Source organism: Acipenser ruthenus, chromosome 2 (genome assembly GCF_902713425.1).
Source record: "Acipenser ruthenus chromosome 2, fAciRut3.2 maternal haplotype, whole genome shotgun sequence".
In the NCBI taxonomy this organism is placed as follows: domain Eukaryota; kingdom Metazoa; phylum Chordata; class Actinopteri; order Acipenseriformes; family Acipenseridae; genus Acipenser; species Acipenser ruthenus.
The window spans coordinates 95875479-95902825 of record NC_081190.1 but is presented as its reverse complement, the minus strand read 5'-3'; the positions used below and the strand labels follow the sequence as shown (position 1 = coordinate 95902825).

Sequence of the window (27347 nt, the reverse complement as noted above, 5' to 3'; positions counted from 1 at the left end):
TAATGTAAATATTACACATCTAAGTACAGGGACAGTTTGTAAACAATAAACAAGGTATGGAACTGATGCAAAGCAAAATACATGACTTTTAACCATAAACCTTACAAGACAGTATTGAGCATATGCAAAGTCTGTGCAATTAATACTTTTGCAGTACTGCTGAATTGTGTTGAAATTGCTGCACGTATATACGACAAACTGCAGTATTTGTATGTAAGAAAAGGAGATCACATTTTTGGCTTGGTTCAATCTTTTGCGGAATCGATGCTTTGGGAAATTAACAGGATGTATGCGGAATTGTATGGGTTTTAATTGGATTACCATGCCGTTGATGACAAGCTATTTGAATTAGGTTCTAATAGCCTCCCTATACTAAGGTCAGAAGCTGGTTAGTCACAAGCTGTGTCTAAGAACATTGCAGAGTACACCCCCGGGAAACCACAGAAACAAAATCTCAGCCAATTGCTTGCAGTTACTAAATGGCATTTCACATGGGAGCTGAGCTTGGCTAGAACACCTCACTGCCATGGCCCAGCTATTAAAGTTTATATGTGCCGCCTGCTTAAAAGACAGCACATGAAGCTGATGTTTATCAAATAAACATGGGTGGTTTGTCAAGAAATATTCTTTACCCTTTTTTTAACATCTCACAGTGATTTTACCAACCAGCTGCTTCCCCGAATGACTGACCTGCTGTGCGGGTGCAAAGAAGACACTGCTCGGGTGAAATGACTTAGGAAGTGATGTGAAGCAGTAACGGATTTCCTGAAAGACAAGACAAGCAAACTGAGAATTCCCTTTCATCTACCGTAGGTCAAAATGTCACGTTTTAAAATGAAAGTACATGTTTGCTATACCATGTTTTTCTTTTAAACTGCACGTTTCAGACCTATATGGTGAATGGTGTTGGTGACAGGTACGGTTCATGAAATTACCTTGTTAAACATTTTAAAATGTATTCTTTTACAGTTTGGTATCTGTGACTATAAGAAAGAAAAAAAGGCCAGCAGCATACCAGTGACACCTGCTGGAAGGGGGAGGCAGGTACTCCACAGCTCTGAGTTTTCAGTTTGCTCTGGCTCAAATTAAACAGGTTTCCCTCTAAACCAGAATGGGAATTTGGATACAGGAACTCCTGCATTACTGTCAAATAAAGTACCCTGCAGGATGCCAACTGCCCAAAGCACAACCTTATAAAATGTAGTATACAACAAGTATATTTTTTTCCAAAATAATACACTAAAATACACTAACAACTGGTGGTGAGCATATAGTACACTTCACTGTTTCAACTTGTTGATTGAAGGTTAAGTAATTCCCTCATATGTAAATGTAGCCCAATACAATTCTATGTTTAAAGAGCAACTTTGTATGGATATGAAATATCAGATTTATCTAAACTAAATGCAATTCACTTTGTACAATTTTCAAATCACGATGAGCTCCCAATGTCATGTTTAACAAGGTACAAATCTAATCAATCCAAAATACCCTCTTAACGCTGTACCATTCCTTAAAATAGCATATCCAAAATTTAGAAAAATAATAGTATAATGAAGGTGCGATGACACTATTGTGTTCCATTATGGGTCCTAAAAGTAGTTTTAAACATAGCTATTCTTTCCTCCTTCTCTTTCTAAAACTTCAATAACGGTTCTGTGTATGGGAGTTACCTATTTTACAAGTATTCTAAAGACCTTGGTACATTCTCTTCATAAAACAATTGTTCCCCTCTAGCATTCCATAAAACTGGAATGCTGTTTAGTTTGCTAAAATCTGCACACAAAATGTTCAGTGGAAAAAAGAATACTCAATTCCCCCACACCCTACATTAAACAAATAATGTATTCATTAAATTGTTATGCTTGACATCAGGCCTATTTTGTGCTTAAATCTGATCAACTTTTGTAATTTACTACCAGTATTGTGTTAAACCAAACCCATGCAGGCCTCAAATAAGAAAGGCCTAAACTGTTGTTCACTGCCTATGAGCGACTCTCTATATGTTTGCTTTTCTAAGTTTTGTATCTTCATACAACAATTCAAAAGATATACTGTACATGGCACTGGAGGTTTGGCTTCTTATATATCAGTTTCTCTGAGCCCATAGCAGTCAGATAGATCATACATTTGATAGTCATTCTGCTCTGCAAAATCACTGCAGATTCCCATCGAAACAGACTCTATTTCAGCCTTGCTGAGGCTGGGCACACTGCTTTTGCTAGGCCCCATCTTAATCTTGTTTGAGATATTGTTCATTTTTTCCTTCAGCTGGAAAGGCGACTTCTGAAAAGGGGGGAAGAGTTTCCACCCCTGAAGACTAAGAGTTCTCCTCTTGTTGTTGTACATAAAAGAGTTATTAAGTGAGAAAGAATTGTTGGGGGAGAATCTGGGCTTGATGTCACCATAGGATTCTCGCCCTGAGCCGTTGGCAGATGTTCTCCACCTTTGGTCGTAGAATCTCCACAAAGGGCGTTTCCTCCTCTGGCACTGACACTTGAGAAGTCTTATGAAAGCTCTCTTAAACTCTTTGCTGGAGCAGGGGTAAATGATAGGGTTTACACAGCTGTTGAAGTAGCCCAACCAGAAGATCACTTTGAAAACCATTTCAGATGGTTTCAGAGCTGGGAAGAAAGAACCTGGAAAAAAAGAATGTGTATTTAGTCCAGGAGATGTAGACAACATGTCATTTTCATAACATTTTACAACTGCTGTATTAAACAACATGCTACCTTGTTTAGAAGTAAATACTGTACAACCATTTCAGTAAGGGGATAAAATATGAGAACACAGGTTATATTAATTTTAAAACTGTTTCTAAAGAAACAGAAGTTTTGTAAATGTGATTGTTGCCTTTACCCAGTTGTTACTTGGAACCATCACTCAAAGCCACCCATTATTTTGAACAAGGCAGCCCACTATTTTCTCTATTCACGAAATGCTCATTTTCCCGATTGCCAAAAGCCTTGAGTTATAAGTTGTTTAAAGAATGTTTTATGAATAAAGGCCCTGAAAATAATTATCAGAGTTGTTTATTTCTGGTTTAGTAAATTAATTGGCTTTCCTTTCTGAAAAAAAAACAAACTGTGCTAAAAACCTTTAAAAATGAAGTAAAAATGTATTTCTTAAACAGTCTTTCTGATTGGCAGAGAGAGTTTCCTTCCAGAAAAATCAATAATTTATTTACACTATTTCTGGATCCATTTTCAAATTCAAAGTCACATTTTTTAGACTTGGGAACACAATTTCATTAGTAGTGTAAAAACGAGAAACGTTAAACAGCCCCTTTCTGAATAAGTTGTTTTATATTGTTAAAATCGTTTTTATTCCTCTCTGAAAAAAAACTGCGTTTGCCTTTCTGTCAACTTTCTGTCAATAGTTATTGGAATGGAAAAATATAAAAGCAAATCATTCAGTTGAGAGTTGTGATTGCTTGTGGACCCCTTCATACACTATTAGAATCTACTACGCAGCAACACATAACAACGTCTCAATGTCAAAAACTACAATCTCAAATTGCCACGGTTTTGAGTTACGGAAATATTTTCTAAGCACTGGGTCCACTTCTGTTCATCAGAACCTGCCAAATAACTTCAGCACTATGTCTTGTTATTTGATATGTGTGGACAGGACAGAGGGCCCTTTCACTAAGTTTTAATTAAAAGTCAAAGTCTGTTTTTATAAATAAAATAAAAGTTTGATAATTATTGAACTGTTCTTGACTGCTAAAAAAAAAAATGCTTTAAATAACTGCCATAACGGCCCACAAAAAGAACACTTATTCAGTCGGTCCGTTTATTAAGCCATTCTTGAACTGTAGCCAACTTGTTGTTTGGAAAAAGCTGTTGAAAGAGACGTACGATATTTAGGCGGCATCATTTTTTGGCATTGAAAAGAAAAGTAATGCATTCAGAGCTTTTTTTTTTTCCTTTAGTAACTTGCCAAATTGTAAAAGTGATAGCACATTGTTATGGGGAATATTGTGTCCCCTTCTAGAGATATATTGAATCCACTTTTAACACATGCCATCAATCCTTCTTGGTGACATTTAATTTCTGAAAATCGAAGTGCATGCATTTTGTAGATTACAGTATGTGTGTCAAGGGATGAAATTGGTGGCCGAGGTCACACACTGCTTTGAACAATTGGTACAGCTTTATTTGTGTCTGCTGTTTCTGTTCTCTGTAGAAACGGATGACGGTGACTGACAACTTCTCACAGATGAAGCAGGATTCATTCACTCTCTTTCTCGGAGGTACTCCTGCTATTCACGTATGCCTTTCCAAAGTCATTAAACCACTAGTGTTTATAAATAGGATTTGAAAACAGATTTGAAAGAATTCCTGCTGTAGTCTAGGGACAGAGTGACCTTAGGAATTTTTACCCATTAGAGATGACTTGACTTGATTTGTTGGCTCAAAAAATATATACTATCCCTTTTCTTATTAACTTCTTCTGTGTTTTTCTGTATAATTTGATGCTCTTTGCTCTTGACATTAAACTATGAGAAATACATTGCTGAAATCTACATGGCTTCTTATAGTTTTGTCTCAGATTTTATAAGTGGTATAATATACAGTAATATGTATAAACACAGTCTTCTTACAGAGCTTTTGTCACTGTAACTTATGTAAAAATTGACCCGAAACAACTAACTACTAAGCCTAGGAAAATGATTTGTGATGAATCAAAATCTTTAGATGTTGTTCTGGCAGCCAGGTTCTTTTTTAGATGGAAATAAGCAGCTATCTGTGATGTGTGTGAAATGTGTCTAGCCCTGCTGTTTGTTTGTCTGAATTGTTAGAAGCTGTTTTGGCATCATGCAGACATTTTAGAGCAAGACCATTTTCTCAATGAGTTTTACCTGAAATAATTTCAGAAACCTTTGTGTATTGGGGTGCCAGGTAAGTATAAACCTGTATAATATTAGTGTAGAGATACCTTTCACTCATCCTATGTCATTTCTTCCTTCCTCTATGGGTCTGTTTATTGTAGAATTGAGTTATTGGTTGTGAGGCCCAAATAGCTACCCAAGGAGAATATGCTGAGATTTGCATTATCCTAGTTCTAGTGCCCCTAAATTCTATGATATTCTTAACAGTTTTCACTGGAAAAGAAACCTTTCTTTCTACTTTTCCTTGTGGCCTATGAATGTGAATCAAACAGGTGCCATGAGAACGGGTATCTCACAATTTACTAGTCTTACAACATATGGCCTACAAGCAAACACAGAAGTTGGAAACTTGCTCCCCTACACTTCCTCTAGAGTATTCAGTTTAGCTCCTGGCACACATTCTGCTGTTTCAGTGGATCTATCTCAGTAAGCCTACACACAGCAGCAGGAAACTAGGGACTAGAGAAACCAAATTACCCTCCTCATTTACTGTAGCTTCAGGCATTACAGGGGGAGCACTCTGCTCACTACACAAATATTTATGTTGGTTGGGATTCATTTCAAGGCTGCTGTTGCAGGAAACACTTTGTTTATACATAGGAAGAGAAATATTCCTACATTTCATATTTCGCCACTGCCAGTCTGTGGCTGGATGGCTAAAATGTATTGCTTCATTGAAGTGAATGGAAGAATCCACTTAAATACACTGTTTGATTGCTATTCTAAAATGTTTATAATTTGAATCTATAATGTATTTGTTTTGTGTCTGTATCTTATATGAAGTATCTTGTAACTCTCATGTCATTCCAGGATCACCCATACCATATTGCTAATACAGTTTACAGTATATTGTATCTCTGTCTTGTTTTCCAGTTTACAGTCATGCAGAATGCCTCGTTTTAGGTTTGGTTCAGTTTTGTCTTGGATTTAGTGTAACAGGGCGCAAACAAGCGAATAATCACACAACACTTCCTGTTACATTAACAATGTTACCCTCGTGATAAAAGTCTGCTAAAAGCTGCATCTCTTAATGAGGCTTGTAATAAATTGTCTGGTTGAGGTTTTATATTCAGGAAGCTTACTGAATCACAGCAAACTGACTAGAACTTGGCAAATGTTACTTTGAGAAGTCAGGTCATGTTTATGAAATTAATGGGCTCCTTTAGTGGCACTCTGTGTATTATTGATACTGTTTCCTACATCTGACACTTGTATTATCACTTAAAAGAATTTGAGAATACTGTGTTCTTTTTAAAAAAGATCTTCCCAGATTTGCTGCTAGACATCTGTAAACTGCATACTTAAGTTGTAAAAATAAAACCAAGGGTTTGTTTTGATTTATATATCTCGGTGTTGCTCTGTACCATTATTCAGTCCTGCCAGCTTTCTGGAGCAGTCTGCAGTAATGTTAATGGTTCACAGTGCAAAAAACCTGTGCCCCGTGCCCAATTAGGAAAGGCTATGCTCAAATCTGCAAAAATGTACACAAGCAACCTAAACAATTAGACAACAACCCAGAGCTCTCCAGAGATCTGTTCTGAGAAAAACGTTCTCAGCTTTATTCTGTTCATAAACTTTTTATTTATTCAATCTAAAGGGTCTGTTTTTTCCATGGCAATAAAAAAAACAACCGTCCTAAATGAGACACTGCAAAAAGGGATTCACGGTGATATGTTTAAGATATTTGCAGATTTTCTTGACAGACAATAGAAGTTTTCAATATGTAACAAAATCTGGGGGAAAAAAAGAAGAAAAAAAATGTAAAGACACATTTGCTACAATATGTGTTTCTTTTTAAACTGATTTTTTGAGACATATATAATAAATTGATGTGCATGCTGGAGAAAATGTATGGAACTACTAATAATCTATAAGTACTTTAAGATACTAACTGCTCCAGCAGGTCCACTTATTACATTCGTCTGTGGCAACTGGCTTAAATTTAGTGCTCAGAAAGATTCAATAACAGTAATAAAGTTTGATAAATGCCTGCCTGGGGATGCCTGGGAATGCCTGGGATGTGACGAGGTTACTTAGCCTACTGAGCTGGGACTGCTTTACAGCGTATCCCAAGCTCAAGCTGTACAGTTTATTTTAGGAAGTGCAAAATACACAGTTCTGACTGCCTGTTGTCATTTGATAGTAAACATTTACAAACTACTCAAACACATAAACTATTTAATACCTAGAATATAACTTTAGGGATTTATTACAGCAGTCTAGTGTCAAACAACAGGGGCCATCAGTTTAAACCATTAGTCTCGACCCCTTAGCCAGCAACCATTTCAGTCATAGCTGTTTGTTCAACGGTAAAACATGCCATTAGGTTTTCTTGCATCTGCTGTACCAAGTTTCATACAGATTGATCACAGTACTGTGTGGACTATAGCAATTTTGATTGACAGTATGATCTCAGCCTGGAGACACACTGGGCCAGAAAAGAGGATCTGAAAACAATTCAAATTATTAATGTATAGACTGGCTTTCTTGAACAAACCAGTGCAACCCACAGCGCTAGTGCTCCCCTGTCACGGGTCTTCTCCAGCATTTAATGTACTGCTGGTGCTGGAGTGTATTACTACATTGGCAGGAACCTCGACAATCAAAAACAATTCACTAAGCGATTATACTATACTATTATACATTGTATTTAAGATAAAAGAGCACAGTGCTATTTCTTTTCGGTAATGATGCTGCATTGATGCAGGCGAAAGATAGCGATGCTGTCTGCTATACACTGGGAAGCAATTGAAGACAATATACCATGACTGAGTTTACCTTTACAAGGCAAACCACACTACAGCAACAGATAACACAACAACAACACTCAACAACAACAACAAAAAAACATACTTCCACAGTAAAAACGTAAGTTAAAAACCTTAGGTATAACTGAAACAGGGACTTTAACTGAATAGTGATAGCACACTTACTCTATTAATGTTGCCAATTCTCAGAGCCAGTAAAGTAAATGCACACGTGCACTTCCATTGAATATGATATGACAAGTGGAATGTCTCTGCCTTAATTGGGATTCCAAATACAAAGTCATCTCCTCGTTTAGCTGATGTGCCCCGCAGTTTTTGGAATTTGGTATTTTAACGACCATTTTAAAAATACAGAAAAGAAGTACGGAGAGCACATTCCCAGGGCACTGGTGTACTGCACACCCACGGAGAGCACATTCCCAGGGCACTGGTGTACTGCACACCCACGGAGAGCACATTCCCAGGGCACTGGTGTACTGCACACCCACGGAGAGCACATTCCCAGGGCACTGGTGTACTGCACACCCACGGAGAGCACATTCCCAGGGCACTGGTGTACTGCACACCCACGGAGAGCACATTCCCAGGGCACTGGTGTACTGCACACCCACGGAGAGCACATTCCCAGGGCACTGGTGTACTGCACACCCACGGAGAGCACATTCCCAGGGCACTGGTGTACTGCACACCCACGGAGAGCACATTCCCAGGGCACTGGTGTACTGCACACCCACGGAGAGCACATTCCCAGGGCACTGGTGTACTGCACACCCACGGAGAGCACATTCCCAGGGCACTGGTGTACTGCACACCCACGGAGAGCACATTCCCAGGGCACTGGTGTACTGCACACCCACGGAGAGCACATTCCCAGGGCACTGGTGTACTGCACACCCACGGAGAGCACATTCCCATGGCGCTGGTGTACTGCACACCCACGGAGAGCACATTCCCATGGCGCTGGTGTACTGCACACCCACGGAGAGCACATTCCCAGGGCACTGGTGTACTGCACACCCACGGAGAGCACATTCCCAGGGCACTGTGGTACTGCACACTCACGGAGAGCACATTCCCAGGGCACTGTTGTACTGCACACCCACGGAAAGCACATTCCCAGGGCACTGGTGTACTGCACACCCACGGAGAGCACATTCCCAGGGCACTGGTGTACTGCACACCCACGGAGAGCACATTCCCAGGGCACTGGTGTACTGCACACCCACGGAGAGCACATTCCCAGGGCACTGGTGTACTGCACACCCACGGAGAGCACATTCCCAGGGCACTGGTGTACTGCACACCCACGGAGAGCACATTCCCAGGGCACTGGTGTCCTGCACACCCACGGAGAGCACATTCCCAGGGCACTGGTGTCCTGCACACCCACGGAGAGCACATTCCCAGGGCACTGGTGTACTGCACACTCACGGAGAGCACATTCCCAGGGCACTGTGGTACTGCACACCCACGGAGAGCACATTCCCAGGGCACTGGTGTACTGCACACCCACGGAGAGCACATTCCCAGGGCACTGGTGTACTGCACACCCACGGAGAGCACATTCCCAGGGCACTGTGGTACTGCACACTCACGGAGAGCACATTCCCAGGGCACTGGTGTACTGCACACCCACGGAAAGCACATTCCCAGGGCACTGGTGTACTGCACACCCACGGAGAGCACATTCCCAGGGCACTGGTGTACTGCACACCCACGGAGAGCACATTCCCAGGGCACTGGTGTCCTGCACACCCACGGAGAGCACATTCCCAGGGCACTGGTGTACTGCACACCCACGGAGAGCACATTCCCAGGGCACTGGTGTACTGCACACCCACTGAGAGCACATTCCCAGGGCACTGGTGTATTGCACACCCACGGAGAGCACATTCCCAAGGCACTGGTGTACTGCACACCCACTGAGAGCACATTCCCAGGGCACTGGTGTATTGCACACCCATGGAGAGCACATTCCCAAGGCACTGGTGTTCTGCACACCCACGGAGAGCACATTCCCACGGCACTGGTGTATTGCACACCCACGGAGAGCACATTCCCAGGGCACTGGTGTTCTGCACACCCACGGAGAGCACATTCCCAGGGCACTGGTGTCCTGCACACCCACGGAGAGCACATTCCCAGGGCACTGGTGTCCTGCACACCCACGGAGAGCACATTCCCAGGGCACTGGTGTACTGCACACTCACGGAGAGCACATTCCCAGGGCACTGTGGTACTGCACACCCACGGAGAGCACATTCCCAGGGCACTGGTGTACTGCACACCCACGGAGAGCACATTCCCAGGGCACTGGTGTACTGCACACCCACGGAGAGCACATTCCCAGGGCACTGTGGTACTGCACACTCACGGAGAGCACATTCCCAGGGCACTGGTGTACTGCACACCCACGGAAAGCACATTCCCAGGGCACTGGTGTACTGCACACCCACGGAGAGCACATTCCCAGGGCACTGGTGTACTGCACACCCACGGAGAGCACATTCCCAGGGCACTGGTGTCCTGCACACCCACGGAGAGCACATTCCCAGGGCACTGGTGTACTGCACACCCACGGAGAGCACATTCCCAGGGCACTGGTGTACTGCACACCCACTGAGAGCACATTCCCAGGGCACTGGTGTATTGCACACCCACGGAGAGCACATTCCCAAGGCACTGGTGTACTGCACACCCACTGAGAGCACATTCCCAGGGCACTGGTGTATTGCACACCCACGGAGAGCACATTCCCAAGGCACTGGTGTTCTGCACACCCACGGAGAGCACATTCCCACGGCACTGGTGTATTGCACACCCACGGAGAGCACATTCCCAGGGCACTGGTGTTCTGCACACCCACGGAGAGCACATTCCCACGGCACTGGTGTACTGCACACCCACGGAGAGCACATTCCCAGGGCACTGGTGTACTGCACACCCACGGAAAGCACATTCCCAGGGCACTGGTGTCCGTATCAGGTGGAATATAAACATTTAGTTAACCTTTTCCACCACTCTGAACTAAAGGGGCTATAATTACAGCATTTATATTCATGACATGGGTTGATAGACTTTTATTTATCCTGAACTGGAGTAATTATTTGCACAAAATGGAAGGTTATGTTTCTTGCAGCCCAAATCCCTGTCATGTATGAATGATTATGCCTAAATGCAAGTCAAAGTTCTGATGGTTTTATCGACATTAGTGGTATTTTCCCTGGCACACCTTCTGCTGTTCAGTGGTTCTATCTGCATGATAGGTCAAAATAATTTCTCATGAATCTTTGCCCGGTTTGTGTTGCTTTTGGAAAAAAAAAATATTTTTATTTTTATTGTTATTATTATTACCAGGCTGCCTTGAGCTTATCAAAATAATCTGTAACTGCTCCTCTAAATGTACTAACTGGCAAAAAAAATAAAACAAAATAGAGAATATAAATCTAACAAAAAACAACCAAAAAAAAAGAGAAAAGAATAGACAATCTGTCTGCATTATTATGCAATGTGACTTGTGATGCACTGGACCTATAACAGTTGTGCAGAAATTCAGCTACAATCAAACGAAAGCAGAAAGATCTCTGTGACATCACAAAGGGCATGACAGCGGGCGCCCGTGGGTGCTACAGACAGACTCCCTGGAATGGCAACATCTGCAGATAACAACAAACGGCAGACCATGACTAGAAACAGGCATGCAAAAGCAGTGCAATTCACAGCCACCTTTCCACTCCAGCGATGTGCTGCATTCTCCCACCCATTATTAATTAGCCTCGTCAGGATTCCAGAAGCACATTTTTTTTTTAGCAGGCAAAGCACAATGGTAATAAAGAAGAAATATATACATTCTTTATTGGTCAATTTTAAATGCAGACCCAACGTCATTATTTCCAATTATATTCTATTGTTTCGTTGTTGAGCATGCAGTGTCACGTGTTTTGTGATCTCCCTACCATTATTTACAGATTAAAAGGTTTACAGAACATTTGCCCTGCTTTTTTTCAGAAATGAATATGCATCTTTTAATGTTTTAATACTAGAACTAAACTCTGAATGCTAATTTTATGCATTCTTGTTTTTTTATAGTATTTGTTCACATTTTTTGTTATCAATCTTATACAAGGTAAACAATATCTTAAGTCTAAATACTTATATTAGACTAAAAGAGATTGTGAGATTTGAATAATTCTGTAGACCTTTGTAGATCCCTCATAATGTTAAAGGTGTATTGGAATTGTAATGATATTTTTTGATAGCAATTAGTAATAAAAAAGAAGTTGTTGAATTCCTTTGTTTCAGAGCTGCACATATGATCATGGACTCATAGTGAAAGCAGCTATTGGTACTGAGTTGCTTCTGGGAGTTTGACTTCTTGACCCCTTGATCACATATATATATACTGAGCATCAAAAGAAACTATTATAACACATTTATTTTCGAAAAAAAATAAGGTATATAAATGATGGACATTGACAAAATGGTTTTAGGTTTCTTTTTAATCACTCGATCGTTCATCCTTGAACATGACACGCTTCAGTGACTATGACTGAAGCATAGTGGGGGGCATGTATTACTATCAATGTGGGGACAACATTTGAGAAAATGTCCCCACTAAGATAGTAACACCAGAAAAAATGACGTTGTGGGGACATCCCCACTTTGAAAAACACCTTTTTTTAGAACTAAATATCCCTTCAAAAAAGAAAAATGTGCTAAAATATTTAGTTTGTTGTCAACTTTCACCCTGTGTGGAGTTTTGTCTGACTGGAGTTAGAAATAATAAATAAAAATATAGTGACAGTCAATGAGAAGTCCCCACAAAAATATAGGAATACAGTAGCCTGAGTTCCTTTCTTATTCAACAAAAAACATTAGTTCAGTGATTGTAAATTCCACCAAAGTTTTCGTACACTGTGTTGTATGTGCGCTGCCCTTGCTTGTACTGTCACCTGAGCTGTTCAATGTGTTGATATGTAAATAAATCCTGTTTGCCTGCAGGGTGTATCAACTTCAACCTCCATTTAGATTTCCTGCCTGTCACTCACCAGCGAATGCACGCACCCATATGGGAGACACCTACCCTGTTACAAGCATAATACCCTGTATCTTTCTAAACAATGGATTTAGGGGAGCGCCCTAATAAAAGCTGAATCTCAAAACAATAATTGTGTGAATATAGTAATTGTTACAGCTATATATAATGGTATTTAAAACAGGATTCATTTATCCGACTTTTTACATATCCGTCATTACTCTGGTCCCATCGCAGTCAGATACACACCAGATTACTGTATAGTAGAGCGGATAACAGATATTATTGTTCAAATGATGATACAAGCATGAAATTCTCAATGGGCCAGTCAACAAGTAAAAATAGTCAGCCACCTAAAAATCTAAGATGGCTGCCATTTTTCAAGATGGCCCTTGATTTTCTCCACTAATGTCCATTTTTGACACAGAAACTGATATTGTCCGATTTGAGGGATCTTAGTGTCTGTTTATATTTTTTTGATCACTCTGAAACAAATTCTGCTATAAATGAATGCCTCCAATGTACCTTTGATGTCTTATCAATATGTGTTCATGATAACACCCCTAACATTATGAAAAAGGGAACACATTCAGGGGGGAAAAAAACGATCTGCAACAGCTACAAAAAAAATGTATCTTCAGGAATGCTGGATCCCTGCCAGGCACCAGTATAATAAACACAGAGGCTTTCACTTTCAATGTTCTGCAAAGAGCTTGCGGTGACCAGCTTTGTCTCCAGCATTACACAGTTCGACAATTGAGATTTCAGTCAATGCCAATGCTGCGTTATCCATTTATTTTCGGTTTAATTGACCCTGAACTTTAAGCACAAATGTGGGGAGCTATCCTGCTGAAGACATGCAGGACTGCGTGCTGGGAGGAGATGTATCGTTTTGTTTGAAACTGACAGGCTGTTAGGCTTTGCAGGGAGTACACCCTCAATTATAGGGCACTGTTAGCTCCGTAATTAGAGCAGTGGACCGTAATGTGTGAAAAGGTCAGTGTTCGAATTGAGGATCTGTGTACTTACAGGATGCTGGCCTCGACTCCAAACATTCTGAGGCTCTGACAAGGTGACCTGGCCTGTGCTTGCAAAGGAATGTCTTGTGTACAGAGGCCATCAGAGACTGGCATTTATTCATGAAGCCTGCAGGTTAAGGAAAGACTCAAACCTAAACAACCTTGACTTCTTGTGAATAGGGCCCATGGTCTAGTTTTTATTTATTTTTTTAAACTATGAATTAAGACATTTTGTGCAAGACTATATTGTATTAACATTCATGGGGTTTCCATGCGGGTCAATTTACACATGAAATGGCGATGCGCGTGCACATTTGGGAGAATTACTCGGGTAAATCAGGTTAGTGGCCGAAAAAAAAAAAACTGCCAAAGAGAGGGATAGGGTAAATCTGATTTACTCATGTAAATGACGAAACACACGGGAAAACCACGCCCAGTTTCGAATGGAAACCCGTTTTTCACGTGTAAATGTTAATGAGCGTGTTTATCCTTAACTATAAATATTGCAAGGGAGCAGGTCAGTTGTTACTGTGGATCCGAAGACGGCAGAAAGTTGTAGCTGATGGTCTATTTTATGGTTAGCAGTGGAGTAGTTCACCTTCATAATAATGCGGGCGGTCTTTTTTTATTATTGTTTTTTGCTGTGTCTTGTCTGTCATGTTGTACATATCTTGTGGGTTTACAGTTCTGTATAAAACCACTTGCCATGAACTGTGTTATGCATTTGTTGTAGTATTAAAGCAGCTGTTTGAGAATACCCTTGCTGTAAAAACTATGCTAAAGTTAAACACGAAGAGCAAGTGAGCTGCTTAACTGAATTACTTCCTGTCCTTTTTTTTATCCCAGCTATATCCAAAGACAACGCGCGTCTGCCCTCCACGTTAATAAATATAGTTTGTGAACTGGATGTCATGAGCCAGCTCGATCGCCCAAAACAGCGCAACAACATCCAAGTTGTTGATGCCCTCTCAGAACTGCCCAAATAAAATTGCAAATGAACGTATTGATTGTGTTTTATTTGTTTGCATCATTAATATTTAACACAGCAGTAAATCCAACACGACTTAAAAGAAAGGAGAGGATCTCTGACAGCACGAGTCTCCTTAAACTGATAAACAATTTGGTCAAGAGCAGTAAAGTACATTATTAACCAAGCAGGCACAGGGTATTTTGCTTTGTTACAGCAGCTTAGATTCACTTGTGTACCAGTTCTCTGCGCATGGAAACCACATTTTCACAAAATGTGACTGTATCTTCAAAAACAGCACAAGTACTTTACACATTTAGTTCATTTACATATCAACCCCCACCTTTCCCATTCATTTGCATGACATCAGGTGAAAAGCCCAGTTTACTTAAGTAAAATAAACTGAGCGAATGGAACCCCCAAAAAGCATTTTACACGAGACATTTTTCTCGTGTAAATGTCTCAAGTTAAAAAAAAAAAAAACTTGCATGAAAACCCCATGATTGACATACGCTTAACGTTTAAGAAGTAGAGCTAACTTTTTTTTTTTTTTCTTTTAATCAACCTTGTTTGCACATGAGGGTGCCCTGGACGCAGGGCACTTATGTTATTATTATTATTATTATTATTATTATTATTATTATTATTATTATTATTATTATAATTTTCTTTAGATAACCTATCCTTACATCCTCTTAGCAACTGAACAAACTGAAATGTTAATGGGTAATATTAAGCACAATGAGGTGAAGCTGAAATTGTGGGATATTGAGTTTTTACAGTTCATTCCTCATTTGTTCTTTGACTTCTCATACCCACACACCAGAGATCTTTAACATTATCTGAAAATAGCTAGCAGAAGGAAGTGTCTTTCGCTACACCCTCTCTCTAAAAAAAGGTCTCTTCATAGAACCCTTTGGTTCTTTGGGTAGCCTCTAAAGAACCTTACGTGGAAATGGTTCTTATTAGAACCATGTGGCTTTAGCGTTAGCAACAGGTAAGATTTGTCGATCGTGCATCTTCATACAGCTCGAGAAATGCATTTCTCGAGAATTTTATTTGGTCAAAGAAGCTTGTGAGCCTGAGGTAAGGGGTATTTTATTTAAACACCAGTACACTTAATACCCCTTATACAAGTTTACCATAGTATTTTTACTGTGTCTTTTCTATAGTAATACCATGTATTAATTATAATTTACCCTGGTTTACCATGTTTATTAATATGCTTTACCATATCTCACTGTTCTTTACATTGTTTTCCTAAAAAGCCGCAGCTAATACCTACATGTAGTTGTGTAATACAATTTAAAATGTATAAACCAACATAGTAGGTCCTGTTAATCCTGAATAACAATTAAGCGGTGACTTTTCCAAGATCTGTGTTCCTTTTAAGAGAAAATGACAACCAAAGCCTAAATTAATCCCAGAGTTCATGTACCTCGTAACAAAATAGTGTTAGCTTTAATTTTTAAAACCTCTGCTGCGTTTCAATCCATAAAAACGTTGTTGCCTGGCACCACTGTCTAGATTTAATTCTCTGTCTTTTCTTTGCTGAAAATCACATGATCTGACATCCAAGGGTGGAGAGTAACAAAGCAGAAATACTGCGTTACACTACTTTAAGTACTTGTTTTCGGGATCTGTACTTTACTTAAGTACTTTATTTTTGGGACACTTACTTTTACTCAAGTACGTTTCTTTGTTTAGAAAATACTGTACTTTTTACTCCACTACATTTCCCAGAAGCACCTCGTTGCTCGTTCTTTCAGCACACTGACTCTTGTGCTGGCCAGGATTCTGATTGGGTAAAGCAGAGTCGCATGCGCAAAGTGTCTGCTCGCTTTGATGACATAGTACAGGGATGGCGAAAACTATGGCACGTGTGGCATGCAGAGTCGTATTAGTTGGCACACCAGGTCAGCAACCAGATCAGAGCTGAGTGGCACTTCAGAAAGCCAGTCAGTATGATTTGCAAGGACGACCCGCCCCCGAGTAATTGAGCAGTGTTAACTGTGTCCGTTATTATCTGAATGTTTCTGTTCCACAGTTTATGGCTGTTTTGTGCTGTTGTGCTGCACTCTGGGGCCAGGAGGAAGCAGACAAAAACAGTAAATCTGTCCATATATAATTGTGATCAGCTATGGATGTGTCAGAGGGACTCGCGGGGTCCAGGGAGGAAGAATTTTGCTTACCGTTATCTCCTGTACTATTCGTACTTCACACTCCGACACAATTTAAAATTGTCAGAGTTGAGGAGCCTAAAAAACCCTGAATGACATAATCTGAGCGAAAATATATTCACTGTCACATACAGTACTTGTATCTCAGACGATGTTTGATGCTCTGTTTTTTTTTTAATGTAATCTTGACACTATGGGGGAAATGCAGGTGTCAGACTACCATATAGCCTATCCACAAATGTACTCATGTCAGAGGCATAATTTATTTTGAGACGTTTGGTTTATTTATTTTTTTTTTTGAGAATTTTTTTACAACCTGCTTTTCCCCCACTGTATGAAGGCAACCACAACTATCTTTTTCCAAAAAAAACCCCAAAACACAATACCACAATATCATCTACTAGAATTAAACGTTCAGATATATCCCAAATTTTGCTACACAAATTATATGAAGATGGACACTGTGTGGAGCTCGCTGCTCCTTTTGTACATGAAGATGGAGACTGTGGAGCCTGATCTGTTAATTTAAAGTTCATTAACCCAACCAAATGTTAAAACACATTGAAGCACTGTTTTGCCTTGCTGTGTGGCAGGGAGAGGGGGGGTGAGTAGTATGGGCACATTGAGAGTGATTGAGGGATTTTAGGAGGGTGCACAACACAAATCCATCTGTAACAGGGCGAGGAGCCCTGTACATGATTGTTTATTTATTTTTTAGAACGGGGTCTCTCCCTCCGCCCCTGTGTCTCATTTGTGTTATTTTGTATTTGTGTTTTATGATTTATGTATTATTATACAGGATGAGCGAGGTGCTGTCCTTCAGTGTTTTGTTATTGTTTATTTGTATATTTATTATATATGACGGCGAAAGCCATGTGTTTTGTTATTGTTTTGTTTCTGGCAGAGGCGAGATTAGGCAGCTCATCCTCTGCCAGTATATAATTAAAAACCTTGAGTAGAAGGTGGCTATCTCCCGAATTAATTAACTGATTAATTTGTTGTTAATCATGAGATGGTGACCTGCATATAAGCCTGCAGCTCTCTGCACTCAGTGTGGGTGTTCGGAGAAGTGAACAAGAGTGGAGGAGACAAGAGAGAAATCAAATTAAAAATAAATCTAGAAACAAAGGCGATTTGCCCAGCCTGACCTGGATCATTTATTTGGTTATTGTGTTCGTGATTTTGTTTTGTTAAAACTTTTGTTTTGTCAGTGGTTTTTGATCAAACCTTTTACTTTATTTTTGTTTGTTAAAATAAAACGGTGCAAGTGCCTTTGCACTGCAGTACTTGCCTGTTTGTTTTTCTTCCTGTATATGACCTGATGTCACCACTCTGCCAACCCTGTCACACTATCCTATACCAGCTTTACCCTTTACTAAATTTAACTCACTTCCAACTACACTGAACAAAAATATAAACGCAACATGAAACAATTTCAAAGATTTTACTGAGTTACAGTTCATATAAGGAAATCAGTCAACTGAAATAAATTCATTAGGCCCTAATCTATGGATTTCACATGACTGGGAATACAGATATGCATCTGTTGGTCACAGATACCTTAAACAAAAAAAGGTAGGGGCGTGGATCAGAAAACCAGTCAGTATCTGGTGTGACCACCATTTGCCTCATGCAGCGCGACACATCTCCTTCGCAGAGTTGATCAGGCTGTTGATTGTGGCCTGTGGAATGTTGTCCCACTCCTCTTCAATGGCTGTGCGAAGTTGCTGGATATTGGCAGGAACTGGAACACGCTGTCGTACATGTCGATCCAGAGCATCCCAAACATACTCAATGGGTGACATGTCTGGTGAGTATGCAGGCCATGGAAGAACCGGGACATTTTCAGCTTCCAGGAATTGTGTACAGATCCTTGCGACATGGGGCCGTGCATTATCATGCTGAAACATGAGGTGATGGCGGTGGATGAATGGCACGACAACGGGCCTCAGGATCTCGTCACGGTATCTGTGTGCATTCAAATTGCCATCGATAATATGCAATTGTGTTTGTTGTCCGTAGCTTATGCCTGCCCATACCATAACCCCACCGCCACCATGGGGCACTCTGTTCACAATGCTGACATCAGCAAACCGCTCGCCCACACGACGCCATACATGCTGTCTGCCATCTGCCCGGTACAGCTGAAACCGAGATTCATCCGTGAAGAGCACACTTCTCCAGCGTGCCAGTCGCCATCGAAGGTGAGCATTTGCCCACTGAAGTCGGTTACAACGCCGAACCGCAGTCAGGTCAAGACCCTGGTGAGGACGACGAGCACGCAGATGAGCTTCCCTGAGACGGTTTCTGACAGTTTGCGCAGAAATTCTTCGGTTGTGCAAACCCACAGTTTCATCAGCTGTCCGAGTGGCTGGTCTCAGACGATCCCGCAGGTGAAGAAGCCGGATGTGGAGGTCCTGGGCTGGCGTGGTTACACGTGGTCTGCGGTTGTGAGGCCTGTTTGACGTACTGCCATATTCTCTAAAACGACGTTGGAGGCGGCTTATGGTAGAGAAATGAACATTCAATTCTCTGGCAACAGCTCTGGTGGACATTCCTGCAGTCAGCATGCCAATTGCACGCTCCCTCAAAACTTAAGACATCTGTGGCGTTGTGTTGTGTGACAAAACTGCACATTTTTTAGTGGCCTTTTATTGTCCCCAGCACAAGGTGCACCTGTGTAATGATCATGCTGTTTAATCAGCTTCTTGATATGCCGCACCTGTCAGGTGGATGGATTATCTTGGCAAAGGAGAAATGCTCACTAACAGGGATGTAAACAAATTTGTGCACAAAATTTGAGATAAATAAGCTTTTTGTGCGTATGGAAAATTTCTGGTATCTTTTATTTCAGCTTATGAAACATGGGACCAACACTTTACATGTTGCGTTTATATTTTTGTTCAGTGTAAATATTCCATTACCCTGCCTATTTTTAAGATTAAATCAGTTGTTAGTTTTTAGATATTTGTTTTAGAAATATGACAGTTGTTTATATATATCTTAATAAGTTTTATAATGCTGCTACGAAGCAACAAGAAAAATTCATGAAAAATTAAAAACCAACACAACTGAGGTAAGGCTAGTAACTGTAGTGTCTTTCTGATTTCATGCTTCTTGGAGCAGTTTTGACCTTCTGTCTATGCTAATTTATAAAAACATACAACACCTGCTTCTGTGGTCAGGTGTCCAATTACATTTAAGCGATAGTGCCCGTCGATGGTGGCGTGTGATAGTTGACCACGACGGGAGTTATGCGCCCAAGCCGAATAAATCTAAGTATATTAGACACCTTACTGTAAAGCCCATGACAAAAAAATGATTGCGATCATTTCAAACCACAAACTGAGTTTTGCCATGCTTAAAAGTTTAATTTTTTTTGTCAAGGTGAGGGAGAGATTTAGTGCTTAAGTAATATTGAATTGTAAATTAAATTCAAAATCTGACATGTTATGTGACTAATGTGATTGTTATGTTTTTCCATTCTGGTGGTGACTGAAATTAAATTGTAATGCCTAAATGGGTTTGTTGCAAATCAGTATAATCTATGGCAGCGTTGTGCTTTGGCAACATTTAACTTCTCGTAGCAGCGTTGTATGGTAGGGAGGGATGGATCTGTCAAATCAAATAGAGCCTCTCACTTACAACCATGTATAAAGAAGATGCAAGTAATTCAATTGACTTATTACTTATTTATTTATAATAACAAAATAACAGCAAATCAGTTTTTGTAAGATTGCAGTCTATTAAATTGACTGCAGTTATACTGTTGGCTAAACAATGTTAAATAGTTCATACTCTTATGTTTTCTCCAGGATGTAATATTGTTTGTCAAACTATATTTAATTTCATGTTTAAGAACCCAGACAACTAACTATAGATTCTAGCTAGCGATTTCCATTAGTATGTGCAGTTTGTGAACAATTTTGTTCTTTTCAGCAGTGTGGAGTAGTGGTTAGGGCTCTGGACTCTTGACCGGAGGGTTGTGGGTTCAATCCCCAGTGGGGGACACTGCTGTTGTACCCTTGAGCAAGGTACTTTACCTAGATTGCTCCAGTAAAAACCCAACTGTATAAATGGGGAATTGTATGTAAAAATAATGTGAAATAATGTATAATGTGATATCTGTATAATGTGAAACAATGTATAATGTGATATCTTGTAACAATTGTAAGTCGCCCTGGATAAGGGCGTCTGCTAAGAAATAAATAATAATAATAATAAAATAAACCTTCGTAACCAAGTGATTCAGTCTACATTGATTGGTTTCTTTTAATTGAATCAGTGAATCAAATGAACAAATCATTTGAATTGACTCACCAAACTGAACTGAATCAAATGAATCGAGTCAGTAAAAATAATCGAACTGCCCACCACTAGATACCAGCAAGGAATCAAAGAAACAAGGTCCAGCCTAACAAAATCAATTCACGTTATTTACTATTGGCACAGGAGCATAGTGTGTAGTCGTTAACATCCACTACCTTTTATACCAACATTTTTTAATGCAAATGTTTCTTAATAACACATACATATTCCAATAGACAGTTCATGGTCTCCCAAAAACACAATTGTTCACTGTACTTTTATGTGTGACTGAATTTGTTGGAATACGTTGGACCACTATTTCACATTATGTTTGCAACCCAGCTTCACTTGATCAATTTTCTGGCCCAGGCAATTGGGCATTGTCAGGTGCACACACCCCAAGGGAGTCAAGGCGCTGTAGTTATTAAAGGGAAGCTATTTTAGATGGCTCCTGTCTGGACTGCAAATATATACAAAACTGTCCATTGCTGTACCCCTCCTGTGGTGGCAACGGCCTGGCAGGACCACCCTGCCACATGGATGCTTACTGAAGTTATTTAATTGCAAACAATCTCATTTAATCCACAATCTCTGTTTTAGGTTTTGTGACAAATGCTGCTGTTCTCTGCCTACCTTCATTGTTCAAGGAGAATGAAAAGCTGCATTTCTGTATAGATGAGGTAGGGTATCTGGTGTGGTTTAACCTAAATAAAAAATAACCTAAATATTAAACATATGACATGTCATAGCAATGGCGGATCATAAAAGGTTTTTGACCATAAGACCAACTACAGTTTCTTGTTTCTCTTACATTCACCACCCTGGTTTTTGTATTTAGTTACCTGGACATTATTTAAGAGGGAAACGATGGGAGGGGAACTCCTAATTTCACATTTACCAATAATAACCTAAGCGTTATAGATTGCTGTTATTCACTGTGACAGACAGAAGTGAGAGCATTATTAGTGTAAATGCTGAAACCTGATTTGCAATACACATTGTATTGGTTTGTAAATGCTAGTTTTGTAAATGAATAACATATTTATTGTACTTTTCTGTTTAGGAGCCCGAAACACCTTCTCCTACAATTCAGTTTCTCTGAAAAATCAAAATCCACATGAAGCAGAAAAGGTTGCAGTAAAAATGGATGGCCTAACAATTGTGAAGGATTCTACAGCTATTTATGCAACTCGCTGTGGGGTGCTTATTTTCAGTGTATTTTATTTTGGGCATTGAATAGCCCAAAGGTATTGCACACACACTGTCATTTATGGAGAAGTACTAGCTGAAAATAAAACAAAACAGTAATACCGGTGTTAAAAATGTGTAATTTTCTGACAGCAAATTAAAACGATATTGTACAAACGGAGGTAAAACACCAAAACAGCAAATTACAGATCAGATTTACACACTTATTCTTTATCAAAAGAAACTAAGTTAAAAAAACAAAGTTCAACGTTTCGTCCAGACAGCCTTCCTGATGCAGTTTGCTGTTCCATCTTTACAATTCTGATCGACGCCAGGATATCTGGGGAGACTGATCCCAGGAACAAATTAAAACTACAAAAATATTGTTGACCAGATTATAAAGAGATCAACTAGCTTTTTCAATTGATGAGTGATTTTAATTTAAGTTTGTTTTAATGTAATTGGTATAGTTTTGTGTTAAATATCAGTTATAGCTTTTATTGTTATTGCTTGATATTATTACAATGCCTATATTGTTTAAAATGTTACTTGATTATATATTATTTGTATTGTATATTATAGTATACAATTTTGTGTTCAATATCAGTTTTTGCTTGATATTATACTGTATATAGTTTAAAATATTACTTTTGTTATTTGTATTATATTAATCGATTTAATAATACAATGTATTTTTATTTTACTTTGTGTTTTCAATACTATATATATATATATATATATATATATATATATATATATATATATATATATATAGTCAAAAGTTTACATACCCCAATGGAAATTTATAATTTCTAGAAATTTCTCAAAAACAAAGAATTTGGGTGAAAATCCTTTGTAGCAAAAGTTTTGCTTTTGTGGATGAGAAAATAAAAAGTTACAAGAAACAGATGTCTGCAATTATTTATTTCATCTTTTTTTTTTTTTTTTGCAAAACTCCAAAAATGCTCATTCAAAAGTATGATGCTATGATAGTATTGTCTACAAGGTGCTAGAAATTCCAATATGATAATGCAGAACCTAATTCTAGAAAATGCTAGATTGTAGGTGAACATTCTTTGAGAGTAGAAAAGGGTTAGGCATAGGATGATTGCTGTCATTACTAATAAGTCAATATGGGAAAAAGTAAAGAGCTATCTGAAGAGCTATCTTAAGCAGAAAATGATTTATTGTCATAAAGCTGGAGAAGGATACAAGAAGATTTCCAAGCATTTGAGTATCCCAATTTCAACTATTGTTTCTATTATCAAGATATTCATAGTGAATTGGCTGCAAGTGGGACTGGGGTTTCCATTTCAACCATAGGTCGAGTATTGCATGGTAAAGGTCTCAATGGTCGCAGGCCAAGGAAAAAGCCACTCTTAGGAAAATGTCACAAGGACAATCGCTTAAAGTTTGCAAAATGGCATTCGAATGATGTATATGAGTTCTGATCATGGGTTTTGTGGAGTGATGAAACAAAAATTGAGCTATTTGGTCACGCTGATAGTCGTTAAGTTTGGAGAAAGTCTGGTGAGGCATACAAAGAAAAGAACACCATGCCCACTGTCAAGCATGGAGGTGGTAATATCCTTTCTATGGGACTATTTTTCCTCTAATGGCACAGGGAATTTAGTTCCAATACATGGTAAAATGGATTCTAGAGCATACCAAAAGATATTGGCCAATCATCTGAAACCCTCCGTTACAAAACTTGGTTTCAACACAATAATGATCCATTAAAATCTACTTCAAAATGGTTAGAGAAGAATAAAATCAAGATTCTGGAATGGCCTAGTCTTATTCTGCACTATTTGCTAGTGTTTGGTACTGGCATTCTTCACTGTTTGCTAAAGTGTGGTACTGTAAGCCATAAAGTTGCTGGCAGCTATTATTATTATTATTATTATTATTATTATTATTATTATTATTATTATTATTATTATTATTATTATTATTATGCTGGAATAGTAGCTAGCATGGCATATGATCATCTAAACAGAAACTACAATCAACAGAACACACATAATGATATTAAACAGGTAATAGTTACATAGCCAAGTGGTTCATATTTGATAAATATTATGCACATTGCATAGTATATTTTTAACATGCTGAAAATCAGTTGCATACGATTTATGTTTCTTCATATATTTTTTTTAGAACTCCAGTTTTAAGAGTACCTGTGAACCTGTGATGAAATTCACCAAATAACAAGTTGCATTTTCTTTAATCAAATAAAACATATGTTAAGCCCATGTTAGTGTTTGTTTTAATTGTTTGATGATATACTTTAAACCTACAAACATACAAGTAGTAATACAAAAATAATCATTATAATGTGAATAGTTTTAAAATATATTGCATAAAATGCATGTTGAATTCTTAAGCATTTGGTTTTAGAGTGCGTTCTTAATTGACATAAAATGGTAACTTATTGCGGATGATGCTTAGAAATCGTAGCACGTAATTCTAGAAATTATATTAAATAAAACACTCCCATGAATTAACTGGCTTTTTTAAAACTTTTATGACAGACACACATAACAACAACAACAACAACAACAATAATAATAATAATAATAATAATAATAATAATAATAATAATAATAATAATAATAATAATAATAATAATAATAGGGCATTTTGCAAATTGCTGCGATTGCTTGAGATGTGAATTATCGTGCGTTTTAAACTGTTCTTGTTAGTTAGAATTACCCATATTATTAACGTTGATATAAACTAATACTTACAAATCTAAACGAAACGAAATGCTGTGTCAGTTTGGTCGGCTGAGAGTAGAGGTAGCCTACTTAAATAATTTGGGGTTTTAGATTGCGTGGTGCGTAAATTTATATTCTGAGGTCCGTGAGTCTAGCGCTTTTACCACATAAACCTGAAAAAAATGCTGGCATTACCCATGCAGAAATCTCTGTAGTAAGAATTTACATATGGACTGGTAATTGTCCAGTATTTTTACAGTAGCAAATGTATCAGTACGAGAAGCATTGTGCAGGTTGTTTTTCTACTATCAAAAAAAGTTTACAACAAATGCCAAAAATATACTAGAGTCAAATTCTGATTCCTAAAATGGGTAACCCAATTCTGCAATGGTTTAATGCTTCTGTACAATTGTAGAATGGGCCAGCATATACCTATTCGGTCCCAGTGACACAAATGTATTACAAATGATACAGTCACCCACCTTTTAAACAAACAAAAAAACAAACATAAAAAATACAGAAAACTAAAAACGTATTCCGATGTATTCTATTTACGGAATTAGAATGGTTATCTTGCACAAAACACGTGTCTTGTATCCAGTGAATCTTTTTTGCGCACAGCAACTTTCTTTGTGAGACAATATTAAATAAGCAAAATAAAACTCTTGAACACTTACCAAATGGCAAAACAAAGAAAAAAGGGAACCAGCAGAGAATGAAAACCCCAACCACAATCGCCAGGGTCTTAGCAGCTTTCTTTTCCCTTGAAAACTTTAGAAGGCGCACGGAGAGCGAACTTCGGAACGGGTGGTTCTTATTCTTTGAGCTAGCAGCAGCTTCCTCCAGGACACTTCTACAGTGAATCCTAAGAACCACTTCCTTTGACTTGTTCCTTTCCCTTTTTACCCCTGCCTCCAGGCTTTTGGTGGTCCTCCTGGCTACAACGTAGATCCTGAAATACATCACCAGGATGACCATCAACGGCAGGTAGAACGAAAACAAAGACGAGAAGAGCGCATACCCCGGCTCTTCGGTGATGCTGCAGACGCTCGCGTCTGAAGGCGGGGGTTCCTTCCATCCTAAAAGCGGTCCGATTGAGATAACCATAGACGACACCCAGACCACAATCAAGATTACCACCGCTTTTTTCTCAGTCATAATAGTCGGGTATTTGAGAGAATATTTTACTCCTATGTACCTGTCTATTGAAATTACGCACAGGCTCATTATGGAAGCGGTGCAGCAAAGCACATCAACAGCTGCCCAGATGTTGCAGAAAATCCTGCCGAATACCCAAAACCTCAAGACTTCCAAAGACGCAGAGAAAGGCAGTACAATGATGCTCAGCAGTAAATCTGCAATGGCTAGGTTAATGATGAAATAATTCGTTACAGTTTGTAAGTGTCTGTTGCAGATTACTGAAAGTATTACTAAGATATTTCCCACAATCGCAAATAAGATAAAAACAGCAAGTAAGACACCGATACCAATTGATTGAGGGTCCAAGGATAGTTCGGTTGAGTTGGCGTTGTTGTCATTCGTAAAAAGGTTAACCAAAAGGGACTGGTTGAACGCGTCTCTTGAGTGGTTTCCATTGTAGCTCTTATTGATCAATTCTAAAAAAGTCATCTTTGCAACTGCTTAAAGAAAAGCTTAATTTACTTCACCGGCAAAACAGCAACTATTCACATGTTGTGTAGGAGAATTAAAAATAAAACGAAATGAAGTCGGCTATAATGTCTTTTGTGGATGCACAGTTTTTACTATGCATGCCAATTCAGTGATGTTGAATCCTGCAATTTGAAGAGACGCCCCGTCCACAAATGTATCCCTGTTAAGGAGAACTGGCAATCAAAGTCCACGCACTTTCATTCAAAATGCCCATAGTTTAGGATTTTGTCCAAATTGAGATATCATTTTTTTAAAAATATTAGGATACCAATCCAGTTTTTGGTGCAGTTTTGCAATACTTTGTTTTAAAGAGGTAATTGGTGTTATCCAGTATTGGGCGTTGGTGTATTTTCCCATTTGTTGGTATTTTGAAGAAGAACTCCACAGTGGGGAATAAACCTAGATTCCAAATTACTAAACTTCAGCTTAGCTTTCAGGTCTGAGGTTTCCTCCTACATTTAGATTGTGGAGATTTAGTGGAACGTCACCCAGTTCATGCAGTTCCCTGATAGTCCATAAGAAGGCAGCACATTCTAAGTTTAGTGACAGCTTGATTTTATAACATCATACATGTAAAGTATGCAAATATATTTGTAA

The 27347-nt window shown here is 39.1% G+C and overlaps 1 protein-coding gene across 1 annotated transcript; it reads right to left on the bottom strand.

Moving 5' to 3' along the window:
* On the bottom strand, nt 1–27143 carry LOC117408908 (alpha-1D adrenergic receptor-like). The gene is made up of 2 exons (XM_034014335.3): nt 25757–27143; nt 1–2639 (listed from the first exon to the last, which is right to left on the bottom strand). Exons 1-2 carry the CDS (start codon nt 26706–26708, stop codon nt 2083–2085), a joined length of 1509 nt encoding a protein of 502 aa, XP_033870226.1. The 5' UTR covers nt 26709–27143; the 3' UTR covers nt 1–2082.
* Between the last annotated feature and the right edge of the window lie 204 nt (nt 27144–27347).

What these genes read in the sequence shown, in the direction of transcription:
- LOC117408908 (XM_034014335.3), bottom strand. Translation starts at nt 26,708, where the DNA reads ATGACTTTTTTAGAATTGATCAATAAGAGCTACAATGGAAACCACTCA. An exon ending in TTTCTTTGTTTTGCCATTTG is followed by an intron (nt 2,640 to 25,756) that starts GTAAGTGTTCAA and finishes CTTTTTTTCCAG; the next exon opens with GTTCTTTCTTCCCAGCTCTG.